The 23,277-nt window shown below is 46.7% G+C and overlaps 1 protein-coding gene across 4 annotated transcripts in view; it reads right to left on the reverse strand.

Moving 5' to 3' along the window:
- Positions 1-570: 570 nt before the first annotated feature.
- Positions 571-23,277, reverse strand: part of LOC128879593 (homeobox protein SIX1-like) — a 33,869-nt gene continuing 11,162 nt past the window's right edge. For 3 of the 4 annotated variants that reach the window (XM_054128894.1, XM_054128893.1, XM_054128895.1), the window contains 2 exons: positions 5,259-5,736; positions 571-4,908 (listed from right to left, as the gene is read on the reverse strand). In XM_054128894.1, the coding sequence (XP_053984869.1) occupies positions 4,621-4,908; positions 5,259-5,736 (766 nt within the window). In that variant the 3' untranslated portion in view covers positions 571-4,620. The remainder of the gene's footprint in view (positions 4,909-5,258; positions 5,737-23,277) is intronic. The other variant, XM_054128896.1, reaches the window with a different exon arrangement.

The following is a 23,277-nucleotide window of genomic DNA, read 5'->3' on the forward strand; positions in this document are numbered from 1 at the left end:
CGCCTGGACCGGCAAATATCGGCTCAAAGACCGAGCCGACCTTATCTGTCATCGACGATCGCTGATAGAGCTAATAGAACTGGACCGATGCTCGTTTTGAAATAATTACTCTCCTCGTATCGTTCGACCATCTTTCTCTGAGCTGCAGGTAGTTTCCTAAACAGGACTCCTCTTCCCGAAACGGAGCCGACTTTCTCAACCGTCCTAATCGAACAAAGTTCTGTTTCGAGCGCCGATTCTTTCCTCGGATGTTTGTTTGTCATAGGAAAATACTTCGGGGAGTAATTCTGGATTCAAAAAGGAGGACACGCGTTGACAATGGTAGTCTCACCCATAGTTTTAGGGTTACTTTGGTCCAGGATGAGAGGATCCATAGAAAATTCCTTGTAGGAGCGATTCTGGACCAGAAAAAAAGTACACGCGTTAAAAATACCAGTCTCACCTATAGTTTGGTCTATATATCTTGGTCCTGAGTGAGCAGATCCACGTTAAAATTCTTTATAGGAGTGCACGGATCCATCTGGATGGGAGATGCCATATGAGAGATGACAAACGCGAACGTATATAATATTTTCCTTTTATTACTTTAAATAACATCAACTTTACTCGATTACAGTTCGATCGTACATCGTGATCTTCTTAATTGTCTATCATGCCACCCATTTCGTTTCGCCCTCATTCACTCACATACGCGATAATACATATCTCTCTCACTCTCTCTCTCTTTCTCTCTCCCTTGCGTTCACTCTCTGCTTCTCTTAGCAATTTGTCTTAGTTAGTTGTGCAACGTTAGGCTTGTCCGCTAAAATACACGAATGAGACGAACTTTGGGAAGAACTCTCGGTTATTAATAATCGTACTTGCGTCGTCAAACATCGGAGACCTCGCTTGGGATGGTCGTATGATCGTGTGTGTATGCGTGTGTGTATGTATATGGCGACTATGCGTGTCCTCCTCTGCAAAAAGTTACTCGTGATTTTGATTCAGATAAAAATTGTCCGCAATCACTAATCATATGCAGCTATCGTGGCTAGACAATTTAAGCGAAACTTTCTCTTCATGATCTATTGATTCTTTTCAAATTTTTCATTTCAATCAAATTTCATCTGTGACTCTCTGTTACGTCTTTGTCAACTTGTATCTTCAACGTGATAAATGTCTGCGCACGTCTACATTGCTGCAGTAAAATCTCACCATTAAAAAAAAAAAAAAAAAAAAAAAAAAATAATAATAACAGAAGTGATTCAAACACGATTGGATAAAATCGAACAATATAAAAATTGAATTAAATAGTCGACCGTATAAAATGCAAACTTTCGTGATTGCTGATCCGTGATTCGTCTGTAAAAAAGCTTGTACGCGTGTCAAGGTAGAAAACCGATGCATCGAAATTAAAAGATTTCGATCGAATTCAGCGTTCAACGCCGCGCTTGTTTCCTCTGGACGTTAAACAAACGCTCTCCGACGTTTACCGAAACCTGCGTGTGTCTCGACCTGCGCCTGTGTGCAGTTTTTTGCCAGAATCGTGTGCGCGCAGCTCGACGGCGAAGAGAGTACGTGTATACTGTGGCGTACAAAGCATAGATTGTGCGTGAATCGAAACATTTTGGCTCGCGATAGTCGACGGACCGCGAATGTCTCGAGGAGAAACGTCGATACCGAGAAACACAGCGACGGGCCACCAAACAACATCCTCGCTCCCTTTCCATCCCTTTCTCCGTTCAAAGGGCTCTTATCTAACGTTCTGTGCGAATTATAAAAGAATACTGTACACTATTACTTCGATGGAATCATCATTGAGAGACAGATCCATATTCAGAACGCGCTATCTAATAAAATAGGGAACATTAACAAATACTTGGATTTGAAAGCAAGAAATGTTCTCCAAGTTCGATTATTCTTTTTTTTTTTTTGGCAGTGGAAGCTTTGTAAAATTTGTGATATAGGACTTTTCTGCACATTCTTCCCTTGTGTTAATTTAAATTTGATTTGGGAAGTTATCCTTACGTACAGGTAAGAAGACAATATAAAACACCTAAAGTATTACCCCCCCATTGTTGCGCCCCTCTTAGAATTTCATCAGTTGCCGAACAAATAAGAGATCATCTAAAGTATTCTAGAATTTCATTTGGAATTTTACCTATCTAGTCGTGTTCGAAATTCATTGAATTAACCAGCAAGATCTACCTTTAACGCCTGATTAATAAACCGATAAAAAAATGTCCACCTCTCGATAGAATCCATTCACGCGCAGTGCGTTCTAAATACGGACCGTATAAATTAATAAAAGACAGTACGATTATGTCCAAGCGCTACTTAAAATATAAACTAACGAAAGTTGAAGCATATTCGACGTAAGCCGTACGCAATTAACGGCCTTTCCAATTTAGACCGTTCATTAAAAGGCCATTAGTCGAACGCTTACGCCGAATTAAAAAAGAATCCGGGCTGCTAATATTCAGCCAGTCGCGGTTTTCTCGAATAACGGGTGGCGCGAACGTCCTGTGCTGCTAAAAGAGTCTCAGATGTGAATTCTATACAAAAGTGCCTCTACCACTATCTCCCTCGTCCTTTGCTCGTTAGTTTCCTCGCTCCCTCTCCTCTTGCTTACCCTGTTTCGTCCCGAGGACTATTTCTAAAGGGAAAATCCTTTCCCTCCTCAGCGTCCTAGATAAGAATCTTACAAGGCAATGTCGCAGCCAAACGGAATACGTTCCGGGGACATCTGCGCGAGAGATGCCTCTTAAATAGAGAACCGATAACTCTTGCTTTTCTATCCCCCCCCTCGTGTCTGTTTGTCACCTCCGGTGCCGGTGATACCTATTTCTTCCTCTCGCTCTTTGTCTCGTTGTTTTCCCCGTCTCTCAAGCGTTCAACTCTCTCACTCTGACACTCTCTCGCTCTCTCGCGTTCTCGTTTTCTTTTTTTTTTTACGTTTATGTACAGACTGCGAACTGCGATTAAATGATGCCTTAAACGCTAACTTACGCTACGACACTGTTTACTTTATACCGGGTGCTCGAGAGATCCACGAACGGTCTTATTCCGAATATTTAAACCCGATAAAAGGTCTCGGTCCATCTCGATTTACGATCGGAGCAACGATTCGTAGGTAGGAGCACGCCGCTCTGAAAAGGTGTTGTCGATTCTATTCGCGATGTAAAGATTGGCACCAGGCAATTGGCTGGCAGGAAACAGCTGTTCCGCCTACTACGCGTCGCTTCTCGGGCTAATTTGCATGCTGTTCGAATCTATTCCCCTTACCCCGAATCGAAGCCGTTTTTCATCGAGAAACTTAATTAAGGGGAACTGATTAATTTTCGGAATCGAAGCCGAATCAGGAGTCTACGAAGAAGATGGCGAGGATATTCAAGTAAAATTCGTTAAAATTTGGAATATTCGAGTATGGACACCTGCTGATTGCGATTAAAAATCTCTTCCTGGAATAACAGCGCATCCATTGAATCGCTATTCGCGGGCACCCGGCGCTCGCCTAAAGTCGCGCGCAGATCGCGAAGCCAAGGCAACCGAGGGCACATGTGCTCGCATTCGCCAACGTTCACCAAGCCCTGTGACTTCGATCAACTCGGCTCTGCGGTCCGTCTACGGCCTAATACAAACGAGATTAACTTAATCTTCTCTCGAATGCGTGTGTATGCGTGTATTATCTACATATGTACACAGGACAAACACAGAAGCGTACGGTGTAAGAGAAGGTTGTGTGTAAAGAGCGTGTGTGGTTCGTTATAGCGACGTTAATTAATTAGCGGGTGGCTCGGGACCTGTACACGTCTCTGGAAGGAAGTCCAAGGAGTCCGGATATCGAACGTCCAATGATTTAAAATTCAAATATTCAGAACCCAAATAGTCAAAGAGTTTAAAGTCCAAGGATCCAATGTCGAAGCACGAGTGAAATAATTCCGTCATCCGAGGCGCGTACAGACCGAACCGACTACTGGTAACCGTAAATAACGTATGCGTCTTCTCTTATGCTCGCGGGGGACCTAGGGCGTTAACGCTACGATATTAGAAGGGGGATGACGGGGTTGGTACCGCGAAAAATAGACACGGCCCTGCGACCGTGTTTCTGGAAGTGTACGAGCTCTGCCTTGTCGCGCGTAAGGCGATACGCGAAAAGAAAAATGCTAACATGTCTTTTGCTATTTCACCCGGAAGCGTCCTCTCACCCTGCCGCCTCGAACCTCCCCGTTTCTCTCGCGAGCTCTCGACCAGTTGCTCTCGGATTCCACGCGAAAGTCGAGGCGGAACGGTCGCTTCGGTCGATGTACTTCCGACATTCTTCTTCGAAACGCTCCACGAACGATTCCGGGACGACGACGCGTCGAATCTCCTCGTGGTAGGCGTCGCGTGTCGCGAAGATGCCCTAAATTCGATTCGATGCGATCCTTTCGAACGGCACGATCTCACGATTCAATGTCCCAGGATTTAATTACCTAGACTCTACACAGCCCGGTGCGAAATCTTGTCCTTCGCACCGGACTCGTAGCTCGGTTCTCTTGCTTCGAAGGATAATTCCGTGGCAGATCGTCGCGAGTCGAAACGAGTTCTCCATTAAGTTTTCTCTTGGTTCCTCTTGCCCTGGCTGCCCGGGGCCCAGGGTCACAATGAGTGATAGTCGCCCAGCACGAGACCGCTGTGATAACTGCCGTGGGACGTGGACATTCCCATGGAGCCCATGCCCTGGTACGCCCCCATCCCCATGCCGTTCATCGACATGGTGTTCATAGTGTTCACGCCCTGCATCGTGTTCGGTAGCATCGTCGACGGACCCATTGGGCTCAGCCCACCCATGGAAGGAGCTATAGCACCCATCTGCATCGACGTGGCCGTGTGGGGAAGCGACTTCTGGAGGTCGGCGGACGTTGGCGTACTACCGATCAGGTAGTCCTGGAACAGACGAGGTGGATTGGATGCAATCGAGCTTCTATGTTCATGTACCTTTGCTAATTAGGCTATCTACGGTCGCGTATTCGATAGGCAAAGCGTATACTCTATCTATCATTTAGATTGGAACCAAACCGACTCTAGGTATGTAACAGGTCTAGGACTAGGAGTCTAGGACTCTAAGTATACAACAGACGCTTAGTCCTAGCAGATAGAGATCGATAGAATGTGTATCTACTCTCACGAGGAGTCATCTATAAACTCCTACGGTACTTGAAAAAATCGTCTAGAAAAATCCCCTCACCGTGGACCTCAAATCCTCCAAACGAAATTACGGAAAGGATTCACTGTACCTGTGGACTATAGTACTGCATATAGTCCAACTGGCTCTTCTGCTGGGCGCAGCTGGGTGGCGGCGGCGGCAAGGTCGCCGTGGGATGTATCAAGCCGTGAGTACCGTGAGCACCGACCTGGAGATGATGCTGCAGCTGATGATGAAGATTTCGCTTGTCGTCGCCGCTCTCGCTGCTGGTGTCGTGGTGCTGCATGTGGTGGGTCGGCGTGTGAGGATGGCTCAAGGTCGAGCCGTGACCTTGGTGGTACGAGTGAGGACTGGAAACCGAGACCGGTGCCGGAAGTTGATACATGCCTGACGTTTGCTGGTGCTCGACCATCTGCTGCTGCTGCTGCTGCTGCTGCTGTTGCTGGACAGCGCACGACGAAGGCTGCTGTTGCTGCTGCTGGCCCACCGCCTGCCTCTTCGCTTCGTCTCCGCTCTCGCTGCTGGAGTCGCCCAGGCCACCGCCGTGGGCCTTGTCCTCCCTCTGTCCGCTGCAACAGAAGATTTCGTTGGGTTAGTTGGGGAATATTAAATTAAATTATATTATAATTATATTAAATTATACATTAGGATTAAGTTGTAGTTGTAAATGGGTTCAAATGTAAACAGGTTGGAAGATATCAAAGACCTGTTAGTCTACTCTGACCCGAGCCTTTTTTGTTCCTCTTTTTTGTGGATGAAACTTTTGTGGAGAAACTTAAAAATACAAAATTCCCACACCTTCTTAGTGGTAACGTGTACCGGTGATCTATAAAGGATTAAGGACAAGAAACCAATTTCAAGTCCCCGTTGAAGGGCTTCGAGTCCACGCTGGACGAGAACGAGGAACCGAGTCACTTGCACATTCGAGGAGATCGACGCGAGGAGTCCCAAATCAGGGAGCCCGTCTCTGTTATCAGCTCGGTAGCGTGGGGCCCAGCGTGCGGGGGACCGGTTCTCGAAAACACCCCGTAGACAAGTGTCGCGGCACTTGCGGCGAACGGTGCCGTATCGCGGCGGGCACGTCTAAACGACTTGTAAAACAAGCGCTTAACGATTGCTCGTACCTGGGACGCAGAATGCGGTGGAAGAAGGGGGGGGCCTCCTCGGGTCCCACGTGCTTCTCGACTTCGAGGAGGTCCAGCCCGCTAAATTGAGTTTACGAGACGCCCGAGAGCGTCTCCCGCCCTCGCCTCTCCCCCCCTGATCGCCGCTTTATATTCCTATTCTTCGGTTTTACTCGTTCCTCTCCGATCGCCCGGTTCACCCTTAATTCACAAGTACTGCAAGAGGAGGTGTGTACCCTCTTCTCTCGGTAGTTTACGCATCGACGTTGGTATTATCTTACCCGATATTATTCCGAGCCCCCTATCCTCTTCCGCTTCGCGGCGCTGCCGATCACTTTGCGCGTGCTAGCCTCAAAGCTTGCGTTTCGTTCGTAATTATATTCGGCCGCGTGCGCGCATACTTAAGACGATACGCTGCGCCATTTTATACACGTCGAATCCGAGGAAACGAGCTCGACTTTCAATTATTTTCGCTGTTAAGATACTTGCTGGAACAAAAGCAGCAACTTGGGGAGCAAGATTCTTAACAATTTTAGAGGCGCGCGAGATGCGACAACCTCGGGGACATATTCTGCCTAATCGAGTCCAATTTGGAGGGTTGGACTCGATGATCAAGTACACCTTCGACCCTGATTCTTCAGAACAAGGACAATATCGCATCAACGTGGAAATTTGTTTCGTTGGTCAGCAAAGATAGAGCCAGGGAATCGCAATTACAAGGAGGGACTTTTACGGCCGTTTTGCGTTCCTTATCGATCCCGAGGGCCTCTTCGTTACCCGCTAACAATACGTGTGGCCCAGCCACGGCCGGCTGTATTCCAATTAATATGCCGAGACGCTCGTAGCGCAGCTTATTCGCACTTTCGTAATTTCTTCTACCCGACAACCTGGTCGTCCTTACGGGGCCCGCGCGCACGAAACGAGCCTAATATAATTGTTAAACAGAAATTCCCATCCCAGCATCCCGCAATCGAATGTTTCAAACGATTTAGTTTGCTCCTTCTCAGCGAGGAAATACAACAACTGTCTGGGAGAATCAAATTATCGAACTTACCACGATGGAATATATTTTTACTAATTTTTTTTCGGAAGCGACCTCGGAGGAGTAAACAGAAACAATACGAATTACGAGGGATTTATATCGTAGAAATAATTGATCCATACGCGTCCAAGTAATAGCAGAAAATTGAAAAATGGTGTTTGGAAGAAATGTTTGCAAAGTTATCGTCGTCAGGATCACGGGGCGGGACTAAAAAAGGATCCCGAGAAAAAATCGACGAGGCTGATCGTTCCCGAGGAGGAGACTAGTCCCGGCGGGGCAACGATAAATCTGTTCGGCAGGTGAAAATCTCGGGGAGTCCGTTCTCGTCCTCCGGGACAAGAGTTATTTCCACGAGACGCGATGCAACAGATCCCACACGTGGAACGACGTAGTTCCGAGGCAAGGACAAGGCGGGATAAGCTTGTCTCCACCGGTACTTTCCGCGCCACCCGTTGGATGCCAGGGTCCATAACCCCGACGAGGTGTCCCCAGGTATGCCTTATCCGAGCCGAGATCGCGCAATAAATTTATCCGCGTTGCACCGCGACCAACGAAAGAACGGAATCTTTCGGGCATTATTATTTTCATTAGGATTTGTGACTCATCGCGCGTAGGAGAACTTATTCGCCGTCGCGCCCTTCTACTCCGGGATCGACACCCCGCCCCCTCCCTCCCTCTCTTCGTTTCAATTCCGAGATTTTATTGAAAATTTTGGTTACAAGTTTATTTAATTTCGCGCGAACGACTACGTAGCCAAGCGGGCCCCCACGATTTTATGGCGGCAGCATGACCGTCGCGCGAAGATAATGATCGAAGGCGCGGCTCGTTTTATTAATCGTCCAGTTCGTAAATAAGCTTCGAAATTCCGTAGGCTCCCCCCACTCGTGCCAGAGATCGATTCGTTCGTCCAGAAACGGTTTCTTACGGACAGATTCCATCTTAAAAAAGGAGGAAACCTCCTGCGGGATTCCCAAGCGGTGGAGAACCTTTCGCGTTAAAATGCAGATTCGTACCCAAAGCTTTAAAACGAAAGGAAAGCTAACTGAAAGAATAGAGTTCCGAGCTTTGAAACGAACCGGACCTCAGTGTACCTCCACATCTGGAGAACCCAATTAATTAATAACGCGATCAGGGGGTACCCGGCGTCGAACCATGACCCCGTTGGCGACGTGGAAGGGGGTTCGCCATCGTGCGGTGGCTCGAATAAAGTGCGCGACAACGCCGGGGCGACGGAGCCGATATAATCCGATTTTACGAGGCGTCCGCGATAGAAAAAGACCGAAGGGGAAGGAGCGAGAGGGAGATCCTATCTCGACCCCGTGCTGCTCTCTCCCGGCCGATATAAACTTAGACGCGAATTAGTGGAATCGCGCAAGCCGATACCATCTCATTTCGGCCGGCCTGGCGGAGCATCGCCAACGGAAATTTATCGGGAAATTAAATTACGAATTATGCTAATCCCGGTCCACGGAACCCTCCCCGTCCGTCTGCTCGACGAAACGCGCCGGGAACGCGGCGATTGTCGTTCCGACTGCCGTTGCGACAGAAACGATCCGAGCCGCGCAATCGGCGGCGTGTTTCGTTTATAATGTATACCGTGGGCTTTTCGAATTACACGCTAGATCTCGCGCGAGACATCGCCACCCACCGGAAACCCTCGAGGTATCGCTCGTCGTCTGACGATGAAAGACGATGCCTCTCGAATGTGGTGCGATAACGTGAATTTACAACGAGCCGCATTCCCGCTTCGCGACGCGTTCGAAGGATCGTTATTAATTTTCCACGAGCGCGTGGAGACCATTCAGGGATTTCGTTTCGGTGCCTATTGTCGCCGGGCCCGTTTTTATGGGACGTAAAGTCGCAACTTTGTTCTCCCGTGGTTCCGAGCGGCACGTTTTACTTCTCACGATGACAAACGTCCTGGCGTTCGCAGCAGTGAAACCGTAGAGATATCGCAGACAGAGCGGGAGTGTATAGGTCCGCAAGTGGAAGTGGGGAAATTGTTAGAAACAGAGAGGAAACCGTGGTACCCTATCTATCTGTGCGCTTTTATTAACACTAAACCTACAGACTGTTTGTATCTATTTCTGCAGGGATCGGTCAAATGACTGGTCTTAAATATACATTTTTCAATTGAATGCGAATGTATCAAACGGAATACGTGAGACAATTGTGTAGAATTGATGTATCGTACCAGAAATCCACACGGATGTTTGATCACAGTAATTTGATCAGTCCTGGTAGGTTCAGTGTTAATGTAAATAGTAAAATATTCATGTAATTTATATACATTATATTGACTTCTCGAATGGGATCTCTAATTTGAGATTTGAGAATCGGGTCACCTTTGTCTCAACGACAATCATTTTATTGGCACTTCGAGTTCCAAAGAAATTAAGAAATCAAAGTTAAAGAAAACCTAGTCGAAAGCTCTCGAGTGCAGAGGGTTAAAAGTATAATCAAAATGATATAAAAACGCGCTGGTAGCTGAAGACAAACAGTGTCTAGCACTCCCTATCTACGACATCTCTACAACTAAAACTCGTGACTTTGTGTACAAAGTGATTTCTTCCAAAAACCGCCAAGAAATTCCTTAATCAGTCCCATCGTTCCATCGGCACCAACAGTCAAGTGTAACAAGTATTCGTACAGGAGTCATTTATTTGAAATTGGGCGCTGTACGAATACTTTTTACATCGACTGTATGTCGCACGGATTTTCCAAGGCAACCAGTTTCGCGTCCGGTTGTCGCGAATTTTCCGGATCTTCCACGATCCGCTCGATTACGAGGCAGCCAGAAAGGAATTTCGAGGGCGTGAGACGTAACGCAGCGTCTCGAACGGATCGTCAGCGTGGCGTCTCGCGGGTACACGCGTAGAAACGCGCACGGCCGTGGATCCTCCGTCTCCGGGTCCCGAAGAGACAAGGAGGGAGTCGGTGGAAAGCCGACTATAAGCCGAGCCAAGAGATCTGAGATTTCGGGCTTCTATTCTGGTCGGAGATGCGATCCGATTGCGCTCGTCGTCGCGTTAGAAACGCGAGACAATATTATTAGACTCGTTAGAAAAACGAGGAAAAGAAAAGAAACGGAAACTCCGCGCGGCATCGGGACGGCTGCTCTTTATCGGGGTTCCAATTGACGGGGGGCCAAGCGTGCAGAAGGACCTAGTAAACGAAAAAAGAAATCGTGTAGAATATACCCGCGTTTAAAGTCTGATAGCGCGAGAGAATAATAAAGGAAGAAGCAGAAAGCTGTCTCGAGGAGAGCCGGATTCTCACCTGATCGCTTGTAACTACCCAGAGACCGAAGATGAAACAACGAGGATGTAAAACATGACTTCCTGCGCCGTACTTTCATGAGATTACCTGCGAATTAAGGAGGCACGGTATTATCCGGTTCCCTCGAAACAGAGGGGCACCAGGGGCCCCTGGATTACTCGACTCGCCGCTCGAGAAGGCAGAAAGGCAAACTTCCCGAGGCCCACGGACGCAGAGCAAATTGAAAATCGGTTGGCTAGTTTGTAGGGAAACGCGGAGAGGATTTTCCCAAGTGGGGGCCCCCGTAGCTCGCGCGGCCCGGCTCTATCCAGTCCGCACGGCAGGTGAGCACGTCGAGGAAGCCCAGAAGAAGGGACTCCGGCCGGCAGCTGATTCCATAAGCAGATAGGAAGGAATTTCTTCGGCCTAAAATAATGGGGATGCAGCCTACCGTGTACACACCGCCTCTGTTTACAAACTTCGGCTCACCTTGTTCCACGGTCAAACCTCCGCGTCCAGCTTTCTTTCCTCTACCTGCCCCCCTTTCTACGACCCCCTTGCGTCTGGCGCAATTTTCACCAGAGGGAAAAAACCTTCCCCGATCGTTCACATCGCATGGTCTCTGCTTCGTTGAAAGCGTACGAAGAATAATATCTACATGGAACGAAGGGCACGGATCGATCGAGACACTTTTTTCAAGATGGCCGCGGTAAAGTCTTATTCGCGATCGCGCTATTGATTTAGAGTGGGTGGAGAAAGTATTCTTACACGGATATATGTGGATATTACGTTGAGAAAATCCTGGTTTGGGACTCTTCGACAGTGTTTTTTTTCAATACCCTCTGGGACTCGAACGATTAAAGTCAGTAGGATAAAGCTCGAGAATCTACGCTGTTGTAACGACCATCTTCTCGACGATTCCATTCTCTCCATTCTTAAACGATCTGTTAACAAACGTGACCAATAATCAGGACCTGTTACGTCCGTGTCTACGAATCTATAAACAAATCGTGAATATCTATCGGCACTTGGATTCCAGATATTAATATCTGGTACGTGACAGAGCGATAAAATCTCAAGCAGGTAAACTCAGAAGTCTTCCGTGGAATAACAGGACCGGAGCGTTAAAACGCTTTCGGTGTTCCGGAATTCTTTAATCCGGATTACGTTGAACCTGCCACTCGGTAGTCTTCCTCGTCTCTATGAGAGCGTGTTACACAAGCGAATGAGATCCGTCTGTCGCCTATTCTTCAGGGAACAGGGGGATGAATATCCCACGGAATGTTTCGTACCTCACAACGAGAACTTGGTCAATAATCACGTCGATGATCGGTCGATCGATTCCTTCGCGCGAAACAGATTAGAATCTGACGCGACCGTGGAACACCCAACGAGCGTCCTTTACTTCGTTACAAAATATGCTAATCGAGACGACGATTCCAGATAAGACGAGCCTACTTATCCGCTGATTTACGATAATGAATGAATTTTTTTTTTTCCTGTAGAAAGATGTTCGCCTTCGTGTAATATTCGAGGCCTAGGTTTTTGCAGACGATCACGCTTCGGTGCTTATTCCGAGAAGAGCCTTCGGCTCGGATTGGATTGTTAATAAATAACAATGAATCTGTTAACCGCTTGGCAGCATCTAATTTAATTAAAATTCCGAGCCGTACGAAAATAAAGCAACGCGGCTAAATTTTCCGAAACGTCACCGAGTCGACGATATAGGTTTGTACGAGTCCCTGTTAGTCGAAGCTTGGAGGGCACGCGACAAATTAATTAGCCTCGATCGGTGCCAGGATCCTCAGAGCTCCCTTGTGTCCCCAATCGAGCGTACTAATTCGAAGGTGTCGTTCGAAACAAAATCACCCCGCTCAAAGATAAACGACGCGATAATTACGAAGGTAACACGGATAACGAAACGAAAGACGAATAGTCGCGAGATTCTACCGCGGAAGAGTTATCGACCTCCGGGTGACGGTCGCGTCGAGCTCTCCGGGATCTCGCGAAATGAATGTCGCTTTGATCCGACGGATCGACTTGTTTCGACGGGAGTAATCGCACGAAAGAACGCGTTCGCGGGGTGGCTGCCAGAAAATCCGCCATTTCATGCCAAATACTGGACGCGAACGCCTAGCTCGGACGGCGAACGTTTCGTCATAAATTTCGTGGAACATCCGAGAACGCTCGAAACTTGGAAGTAAAGTATCGGTCAAGGATGCCTGGACGCGATTCTATCGCGTTCCATCGAACGTTTCCTCGCAAACAAAAAGATGCTAGCGGATTCCTTTGCTATCGATTCTTGTTTTTCAGAGATGGCCAAAACCCTAGACTTCGAATAAATCTGAAGTTCGCCGATGTGTTTGTCTCGTTTCTTTCTGTTGGTATATGCAATAGTTAAATATTGGATTCAGCATGAACGGGACATACGCGGTCAAGAACGCATTTGAAACGAGTATATGAATTTTTGTATTCAGCTAGTGTTATCGCATTGATACGTACAAGCGAAGGTTATAATAAATTCTAATTAATTATCGGAAATTACATCGCGTCTGTGCGAATAGTCGTTCCATCCCACTAAAAATTCCTAATAACAACACTTTCTCTGCACTTTCTCTCTCTTTTCTGTTTAAAAGACGAAAATGAGACAAACGTATCGGCAAACTTCCGACTTATTCGAAACCTAGGGTTTTGCCCATCACTGGTAGCGACCGAGAGTGCAAAGGGTTAAAAGTATAATCAAAATGATAGAAGAACGCGCTGGTAGCTGAAGACAAACAGTGTCTAGCTCGCCCTAACTACGACATCTCTACAACTAAAATATTTATTGGAAACCTAGGGTTTTGCCCATCGCTGTTTTTTTTTGTTTTTTTTTTTTAAACGCTTCTTTCCGTTCCTGCTCCTATCCGACGCCCCTGTCGATGCGAAATACATATCTTTACAAGTCTGAAACTTAACCCCGCGGAAGGCGGAGGAAGAGGTGGCACCGCGAACTTCGAAGCTTCTTGGCGTACTTACGTAAGCTTTGTGTCCCGTGCTGACGAGTAACTCGACACCGTTTAAGGGAACGTGTGCGTGTACCGTTGCACACGTAGGTACGTCATACGAAAATGCTTCCGCTGGTGGGATGCTACCACGAAAAAGAGACCAAAGGAAAAAAAAGAAAAAAAAAGAAGAGAGATAGAGAGAGAGAGGACCGCGGTCGGATATAGACGTCGAACGCATTCAACCGAAGCGCACAACGGGCAGCGATTTCCGTCCTTCGGGTCGTGAAACGGACGACAGACGAAAACAAGCTCACGAGTGGTCGTTCGGTAAACACCGCGTCTAATATCACAAACAAAGGGATGTCTGCTGCGACGCTTTGTACTTCAATGTTTACTTTAAATTGCACTCGCGGAATGCTCGAGAAATATCGGTTAAGGTGGTTCGGTCAAGAATGACGACAATTAGTCTCGTAACTTTAAAAACTCGAAATTTACATCTCGATGCACGTCTGTGCGAAATATGGGTTCGATTTACCGTTTACTTTGCTAGGTATGTTCGCTCGGATTTATGCTTACAGCAGCCGACCAGAAAATATGAAATTTTGTATGATACGATACAGATTGAACTCCCTTAGTACTTCCATGGAAAATTATGATCTACAACGAAACCTCGAAAACATCTACGTCCAAACCTACGCAGAATAAAGTATTGTGACTAAAGAAAAAAAAAAAGATGGCGACCGATCGTCGATCCTCGACATGCAATTTCCTGCACGGACAACGAGCGTTTCCGTATCTCGTTCGGGCAAAGGGAAACTCGCCACGGCTATTCAAGGTCGAATTATCGTGAATTGTTTAACGCGCCAGCGGTCTCTCGTAAATCAAGTTTTAAGCCTCGTAATATCGTCGATTTATTCTCCGTCCGGATGCGGAACGCAGCTGTGAACCGTTTTATTTTCCTCGCTGTCAAATTCACTTCCTCGCGATATGCGCGTTTCACGCTTCATTGCCTTCCGAACCATCCTCCCCCCTTTTAGTTTCTTTTTGGACAATAGAGATATGCTTGCTCGTCATTTTGGTGCGTTTAAGTGCCAACCTTCCGAGTCAACCTGTACGGAGAATCCGAGTCTCGACCTGATCGCCATTGCCAGGTAATCTGTTTGATAAACAACGGTAATACATCGGTACATGTAATACAATATTCTCGGTCCATGAACTGCAAACATATATGTATATTCACACATGTATATTCCAATGGCTCATCAGGTTGAAACTTGAATTATCTACTTATCCACTGTACACCTTGGAAGATTGATACTTCAATCCAACGAAATGACAAGTAACTATTCCTGCTTGATCTAGAGTTACAAATTATTGAATACGAAGGGCCAGAATTAGTTTCTGTCCCTGATACATAGTGTCTGTTAAAAAATACAGGTTCAAGCATATAGATATATTCTAACGACTATCAGGATGAAACTTGAATTATCTACCCATCCACTGGTTGATACTTGGATGCAACGAAATGACAAGTAACTATTCCTGCTTGACCTAGAGTTACAAATTATTGAATACGAAGGGCAAGAATTCGTTTCTGTCCCTGATACATAATGTCTGTTGAAAAGTGCAGGTTCGTTGTTAATGTTGGCCCGTGCCCTTTGCGTTTTCGGGGGCCGACTGTTCGTAGCCGCTTGGTATACAAGGAAAAATACAAGGAAAGTTTGCTCGCAGCCACGGTGGACACAGAGGCTGGCGACCGCGTGGTGCATTCTGGGAATGCGTGCATGAATGAATGCCCCCTCTGTCGCCCGACGAGTCGACAGAAGAGAACGGAGGAAGGTCGAAGGAAGGGAAAAGAAGAAGAGACGCGATGGAAGAAGAACACGAGCGAAGAGAGGAGGCGACCGCAGGAGGGATTGTTCTTTTTCAAACGGCAGCAGCACGACGAGGCGGGCCCCTTTTTGGCCCTTATGTGCCCATATGTGGCCCCCTTCTTCCCTAGGCCTGTCAGATTTGACGTGGTCTTCTTTAAAGCGGTTTTCACCGAGAGGACCCTACCCGCCTTTTTTGTCCGCGTGTGCCCGAAAATGGCCGAGGCGACCCAACATGGCCGTCCCCCCCTCGTGCTCTCTTCGGCGAAAAAGGGGTCGAACCATCGGGGCAAAGAGTCCTTTCCGTCCCCCGTAATACATACGCGTTCAACGAATGCTCCAGCCGCGGTATCAACGCGTCCCTTTTTCTTCCGAAACGCATCCTTTGTGCCGTTTGATAGCTCGAATTAAGAAGCATTATTCGCGACGCCGTACCCTTCGAGTAAATTTACCCCCCCCCCCCCCCGATTGTCTTCTCGTCTCGATCTTCCATTGGCACCCGTCACTCTTTCCCTACAAGTCGAACGTATTCAATTTATTCCGTTTATTATACTCAAGCTTCGAATCGCGCGACATTTCCTGAGACGTTCTACCATTGTAACTCGTCTACCACCCGCGTGAAATGCAACGTTATCGTGTTCGATCGTAACTCAACGTTACGTAAAGTCTACTTCATCGAATAAATTCACAGACAACAGCCTCAACTTTATTAACTTCGGGCAAATGGATGGGCGAAGGCGCCTTGTTCAGAAGGTACTACATTCTCGTAACCTGTCCACCCGGTATTATAAATAATTTAAATAGACCCTAGCCAATTCTACTTTAATATAATAATTTGTTGCGGTGCGGTGCGTTTAACAAACTCAAGAGGCACGGATACATACGTATTTATGTGGAAGGAAAATTTAACTGTTAGAAATTCCTATTTAAATTCCTATTTAAACTCTTATTTGCCTGCAACTATGGAATTCTATCGCACGGAGTGTTGCATCACAACGCGACCATCGGCTGGCTGCACACAGAAGTCGAGACAGGTGCTCTATTTCGAGTCAATGATTACTTGCGAATCAACGGAGTGACTCTCGCGAGAACACGCCCGTATAACAAATTGACGCAGAAATACTGTCGTCTGATTGACGTTAAGGTCAGCCTCGTCCACCGTTCTGGTCTACTTAAACCCCGAGGCAAACGATGAAACGAACATCTCGTCGCACGAGAATTCTCTTTTTATATTCGTCACGAAAAAAGAAACTCTATTTCGTAGAGCGTACTTTGAATAATTTCATACACTTTTTCTTTAAAAATAAATGAAGAGTATAGCTCGCGAACGCGTTAAATTAATTTCTACGTCTAACAGCGCTTCAAACGAGACCGAGACTGCCATACGGGCCAATTATCGCGACGCTGGCCGGAGCAGACGACGATCCAAGGCGAAAAGATGAAACGAACCGATCGTTGCGAAACGTTCGAGGGCCAAAATCGCGACGGATCTTAAATCTGAATGAGACGTCGCGTGGACGTAAGCGAACGGGAATCCGTCAACTGGGATTAAACGCGTAAACCGTGAAAACTGGCTATTTATAAGCGTCGCGGGAGAGAGAATGCACGAAATCGCGCTCACGAGTAACGAATGAATGGAGCGAGGGGACCAGTGCGCGCACAGGAATTCGGTTTTCCTTGGATTACATCTGCACGAGTCGAAAATTCCTCGAGATCGCCAGGATGGTGATTCACTGGTTACAATTTCGTCGCCGATCGTGATTTTTGGACGTGGCTAGTGGCACCGAAGAAAACCAGATAAATGAGAGGTAAACGAGTCGAGGACCTGAGAATTTCTGACAATTCTACTTCTTTGGAGCCGATTGGAAGCTAGAGATGTGTATCTCTCTGTCACGCTATTATATAAAATTGAAGTTGTACAATATTCACGCTTCTCGAGAGTATCAGCAACGAGTTGGCGAGGTTCTCCCGATAAAAACGAGCCCAAACACGACTCCGTTCGTATCACTTTCAATTACACCTAACATTAATCGATTCTAATTCGATTGAACTCATGTTCAGTCGAGTACCATCTTGTTTGGGCTCATCTTCATCGGGAAAACCTCGAGAGACCAATGATGCTACTCCCCTGAAGATACGATCGATATTGTAACATTTTTATTTCGCAGCGATGCTGGAACGGCACCGCTTTGAAGTAAGACTACCGAGCACGCGTGGAGGATGGGAATCACGGTGGACGGGAGCACCGTGGTGGACGAACCGACACGAAAGTTGCCTTTTTCGTGCAACGGTTCGTGAACGTTGGTAGAGCGTGCGAGAGACACACGGTGACGAGAGGAGATGGGTTCTCTGGTTTCAGATACGCAGAGCGCGTTGCCCAGACACCGTGCATGCTGTAACCGTAAACCAGGCAATGGTACGCGGGCAGTATTCGTAGCTATTTCGGGGACGTCGGCATCGCGAGAACGATTTCAACGAGTGTCTACACGCTTGACCTGAACGCATCTTTATTTGTGCAACGAAACCTCGCTAACCATCGGGCTTCCGGCCACCGTGGCCTCTGGACTCTCTTCATTTTTCTGTTTACGTATCGCTCGCGAACCAAGTTGACCTTCGCAGAGGAAACTCAACGTGATCGACGATCCTAGGTGGAGGAAAGATGTCTCCGTTACTATTTCAAACGATGGAGGAGGAAATAAAATAATCCTGTTAATATGGAATTCAAAACCGTGTGTGCGTGATCTCTCTTCTTTCAACATTCAAATTTCCTATGAATGCATAAAAATCCGCACAGTCTAGTAATGATAGTAGAAAGATATTTGGCGCCCATTAAGACCTTAAGATGACCACCTGAATCTAGATGAAATTTTTCTAAATCACTCCTCACGTTCTAATGAAAAGTACGAGCTACCTAATTAACGAAAATATAACCTATAGTACGGTATAATATTAGGAAGACGACCTATACACTTCGTCTAAATCCCACACCGAACCCTCTACGCCCTAATCCTCCATACTCCACCCTCCAGACTCCCTCGAGCAGGTCTTTGATGTATCGGTACACCGTTCAGCAAGTTTGGAAGAAATCGAGGAGACACTCGGTCGAATGACAAACGCGCGGAGGTAGGATCATCATGATTCATTCTTGCGCAGCGGGAGACGAGTGTCCGCAGGCGCGCGCGCGCGCGCGAGCCATGAGAAGAGAACAGGGCGAGGTCTTCGACTTTGATGGAAGTCGATCGGTATCAAAGCTCGACATCGACTTTGATGGAAATCGATCGCGATCGTCGACGTGTCGAGAAGTCGCTGCGTCGACCCACGCTACTGGCTGCGGCCGGCAGCCAGACCGGGCTATAAGAGGCGAGAGGCGATTCGTCAGCGTTATCTTTGACCACGGGGATTCGATTTTTCTTTTTCTTTTTTGTACCATAGAGGCTCTCCAAATTGCGAGACAATTATCGCGCGATGCTTTTCCATATTTCAGTAATTTGGTACAGGTTTCAACGTAACAGAAACCAGGTCGAGAGTCTAGAACGACGGTTTCCAAACTTTACGCTGCCACGCCTCCCTAAAACCAAAAATGAAACGTATGAAAACGTAAGAAAAATAAAAATATATATTTTAACAAAGTTATGGTGTAATTTTTTTCCTTAGAAAGTTTCTGGCGCCTCCCAGTTTGGAAACCTAGATTCTAGACTCTAGAAGGTTGATAATTTGAGATATGATAACAAAATGACGATCAGATATGTCTGTACTTAAACTAGAGTTAGAAATGACCGAGTACGAAAGCAATAATATAAACGATCCAAACTTCTAACCTTACGTTTCGAGATCAGAACTTCGTGGAAAATTCAACCAACGTCCCAACGTCTCATAAAGATAATTTCTAAATGACGAATGACCGAGTCGGGCGCCATGTCGTTGGGGATGACAAAAGGCTGGGTGAAGTAGCGCCACCCTCTTCGTCACCGCGTAGGCCCCCACGGTTTTCAGAAAGAGTCAATATTGGCGCAGCCACCCCCGCGTGTCCAACCCTTACCAAGAGAACGACAACCGTCCGCGTCCCCTCCGTAACGCCCTCTCGACACTGACTCCATTCCCGTTCTCCCCATCTGTCCTCCTCCACATCCGGGAAGCGGCATCCCTTCCCTGGACTTCCATACCGATCCACTTCAATCCCGTGCGCCTCCATCTTCCACGGTACGCGATTCAATTAAATCGCGAACTTCCGCGGATTCAAACACCGATATTCGGTAGCCGCGATGCAAACACCATTACGCGTCCACCCCCTCCCGTCTTCTTTCCTCGCGAAACGTAAATAAAATGTATTCGAAAATGGAGATATATTTACGTAACCCAGAATTCACGAAGAACGATCGGCTCGGAGGGGCTCGCGCCGCTGGGAATACCGCGTCGGAACATTTGATCCCAGCACGAACAGATAATCCGATGTACAGCGATAATAAAGGCGAGCGATGTTTATCGCCGGCCACCGTTGCGCGCCGCGAAGAAATATATACGTGGAAACAATCTCGAATATTTCGACCGAGTATCTCCTTTGAAGACATTCCGTAAATGCTTCCGCGTGATGTACGCCCGTCGTTTAACAGCGACGGCCCTCGCGATTACGACCTCCTAATTTTACAAGCTGTTCTTCGTTGAATAACGCTTCGCTTCGAAGCAAAGGGAGGAAATACTCTTCGAGTATTACTGAGTTAATTCACCAATTAATTACGTGCTATTAAGAGAGAGTAAACGTGAGATCGAAGAACCATTAATCACGTCGTTCAATTTTGACAAACTCTACCGAGACACGCGTCGAGGATTTTGTCGATGGAGATTAACCCTTTGCACTCGAAATGTTTCTTGGCATTCTATTGCCATGAATTCTAAGCTATCTAGATTTGAGAATAGGGTCACCTTTAGACGCTTCGAGCTCCACAGAAATTAAACTTAAAGAAACATTAGGTATCGTAGATTCGCTGCGTGAAATCTAACGAGAGTCACCTCTTGAATGCAAAGGGTTGAACGACGAATCGGGAGCACCTCGGTCTCCATTTTGTCCCTCAGGCCTCGATTTATCATCGAGGGTGGATCCAAGGGGCGACCACCTCCAGGACTCGTGTTTCGAAGACGATTATTTTCCGCTTTGTTAATAAACAGAGGATTATAAACGCGATCGAAACCGCGCCGAAGGTTTAAACAAATGTACTTTAACGTATTTCGTTCTAGGTTTCTGGATCCGCCCCTGTTTATCGTCGAGCAAAGACGAGGGTGTGCTGACAGTAGCGCAACGAGGGTGAGGCAGGGGCAAGTTTGTGTTGGAGTGGGTACATTAGCAATGTTTTGTTGACACTGGAGAACAACGACAGAGCCATTACTGGGCTCCGACCCCACAGACTATGCAGCACGGCTCCTCTTCGATCCATCGAGCTCAAGGAACCCTGCCGCACCGCTGCCGAAGTGGATTAGCTAACCCTGCGTTTCTCTTTCCTCTCTCTCTCTCTCTCTTCTAATATTCTCATACCGGGATTCGCAATCTCCCGAATTTTCAGACTATTCGACAAAATAAAAAGAAAATATAAATCAAAAATATTTCTAAACCGAATGTATAAATAAACATATTTTAGAAGGAATGGATATCTTCATACCTCTGATACAAGCAAGCCTTCTTCAAGTTATATTCAACGATAAAATATAATAGGAAATAGACGAGAATTTTCCACGTCCTCGTGGATAGTTATTCGCGGTGGTGCGAACGACCCAAAAAGCAAACGGAAGAGGTTCGTAAGGAACGTGTTCTGTGCGGCGCGTAGGGACTCCCGACGGCCTCTTCCGGCTTTATTTATTTTTGGCGGCGCGATGTTGTTCTTAACCCTTCGACCGGGCGAACTGGTTACGCGCCTCTCGGTTGTTGCGAAGATTAGAAGCGTCTGACGAGCCGACCTCTTCTCCTTCGTCCCGAACGAGATGATGATATTAGAGCCCCGGGGGTATAATAAAGACGCTTTTAAGCGACGTATATAACAAGAACGCCTTTGCAACGAAGAAAAAAAAAAAGAAAAAAAAAACGCTGTCGCAGCACGTGCAGAGAGAAGTTTATTTTTGTCTACGAGAAGCGAAGCCGCACAATGCATCGAGACTCGAGACGCGTCCCAATACCTCTGACCGACGTTTTATGCTCGGAAAACAGACGCCTGTATGCCTCGAGGCCCGTGCCACGACGATTTATCGCGTCCTCCGCGCGATGAAAACAGCGAACGGTCGAGGGCTCCCTTTTCCGAGCCACGAAGAAGGCGGTGACGTTATTAGGTCGCACGAAAAGTCTGCTCTTTCCTTATTTAGGGGAGATTTAATTACAGGCTATTCAGAAATAGCAAGTCGGAACTCGTTTGCATTAGCCTACAGTTAATTTATATGAACGTTGCAAGTAGACGATCAAGAGGGAATAAATTCTAGAAGGTACGGCACTGGGAATTAACCCTTTGCACAAGGGAGGCGACTCTCGCTAGGTTTTCTTTAGATTTCATTTCTTTGGAACTCGAAGTGCCAATAAAATGATTATCTTTGAAGCAAAGGTGACCTGATCCTCAAATCTCCGATTAGAGATCTCATTCGAGAAGTCAATATAATCTTAGCATTCCTGGCAATAGAATGCTAAGAAAGCATCTCGAGTGCAAAGGGTTAAAAGCCTATAAATAAAGTAAATCCACATCATCGCTTATCAATGGAACTAATTTCTATAAACGATTCTATATCCCTATCGACAACGTCAATCAGTGGTTTGTTATTTCGTAATCGCTAGATAGGCGTAATCGGAAATGTACATCGATGGAGCCGAGGCGATAAATTCACCGAAACGAAAATACTGCACGGAGGTAGGACGTTTCGAGGAATTAATGAGTCACACGTGTGCGCACCAAAAGTAAGGATGATGGGAAAAAAAAAGAAAGAGACCGAGCAGCGGTGCGTGGCGATAAGAATTGCTTACCATCGTGTCGAAGCGGCGCGATCGCGCATGGGTTGTTTATGTTTCGAGGTGCCTTCTAGTCTTTGCGAGATAAACCTCCGGTCACCCCAGCAGGCGTCGAGGTGAAATGAAATCAATATTCTCGAGAAAAGGACATGGAATGTCGGCGGACTGCGAAGTTTATAAATATAGGGTGTACTAAATATGACGAACACGTACGACCTATCCTAGATACGGTATAGACGCAAGAGTACTTCCTAAGGGTTCTCGAGACGTCTTTATAAAAGTTTGTAGAGTACTAATCTATTTATATTTCACTGAGAAGTCTTCAAAAATGGACCACGGTCGCCGAAGAAAACAAAGATCATGTTTCGAGAGTATACCCTTGAAAATACCGTCGCCAGCTTTCGAGTCATCGTTGCTGTCGATGGCAAAAAAAAATGTTCGCATTGTCGCATGGTAGCCAACGGTGTCCGATGTCCGAACGTGCGCGAACCGGAGGACCGCCACGGAAAGATAACAGAAAAAGACGCTGATAGCAAGATTTCTGACGGCGCCGTCTACCCGTTATCTCGCGCCTGCTTTGTTCTACGCAACACACCCCTGGCCTCGAATATCTTTCTGCGTATAGACCTAAAGGACTTTCAAATAAATTATATATAGACCTCTATGGAACATATAGCTGCATGCTGCTTCGACTAATTTTATGGTTGAACTTTCAACATACGAATTACTTTATGTTAATTTATGAAAATTACTTTATGTTAGTTTTATGAAAATTTTTGTCGACGCATTCAACGACTAATTCTACGGAATAATATCTAAAACGATTCAGAATTCAGTATTCGTCGAGAGGTT

Source organism: Hylaeus volcanicus, chromosome 7 (assembly GCF_026283585.1).
Source record: "Hylaeus volcanicus isolate JK05 chromosome 7, UHH_iyHylVolc1.0_haploid, whole genome shotgun sequence".
Classification (NCBI taxonomy): Eukaryota; Metazoa; Arthropoda; class Insecta; order Hymenoptera; family Colletidae; genus Hylaeus; species Hylaeus volcanicus.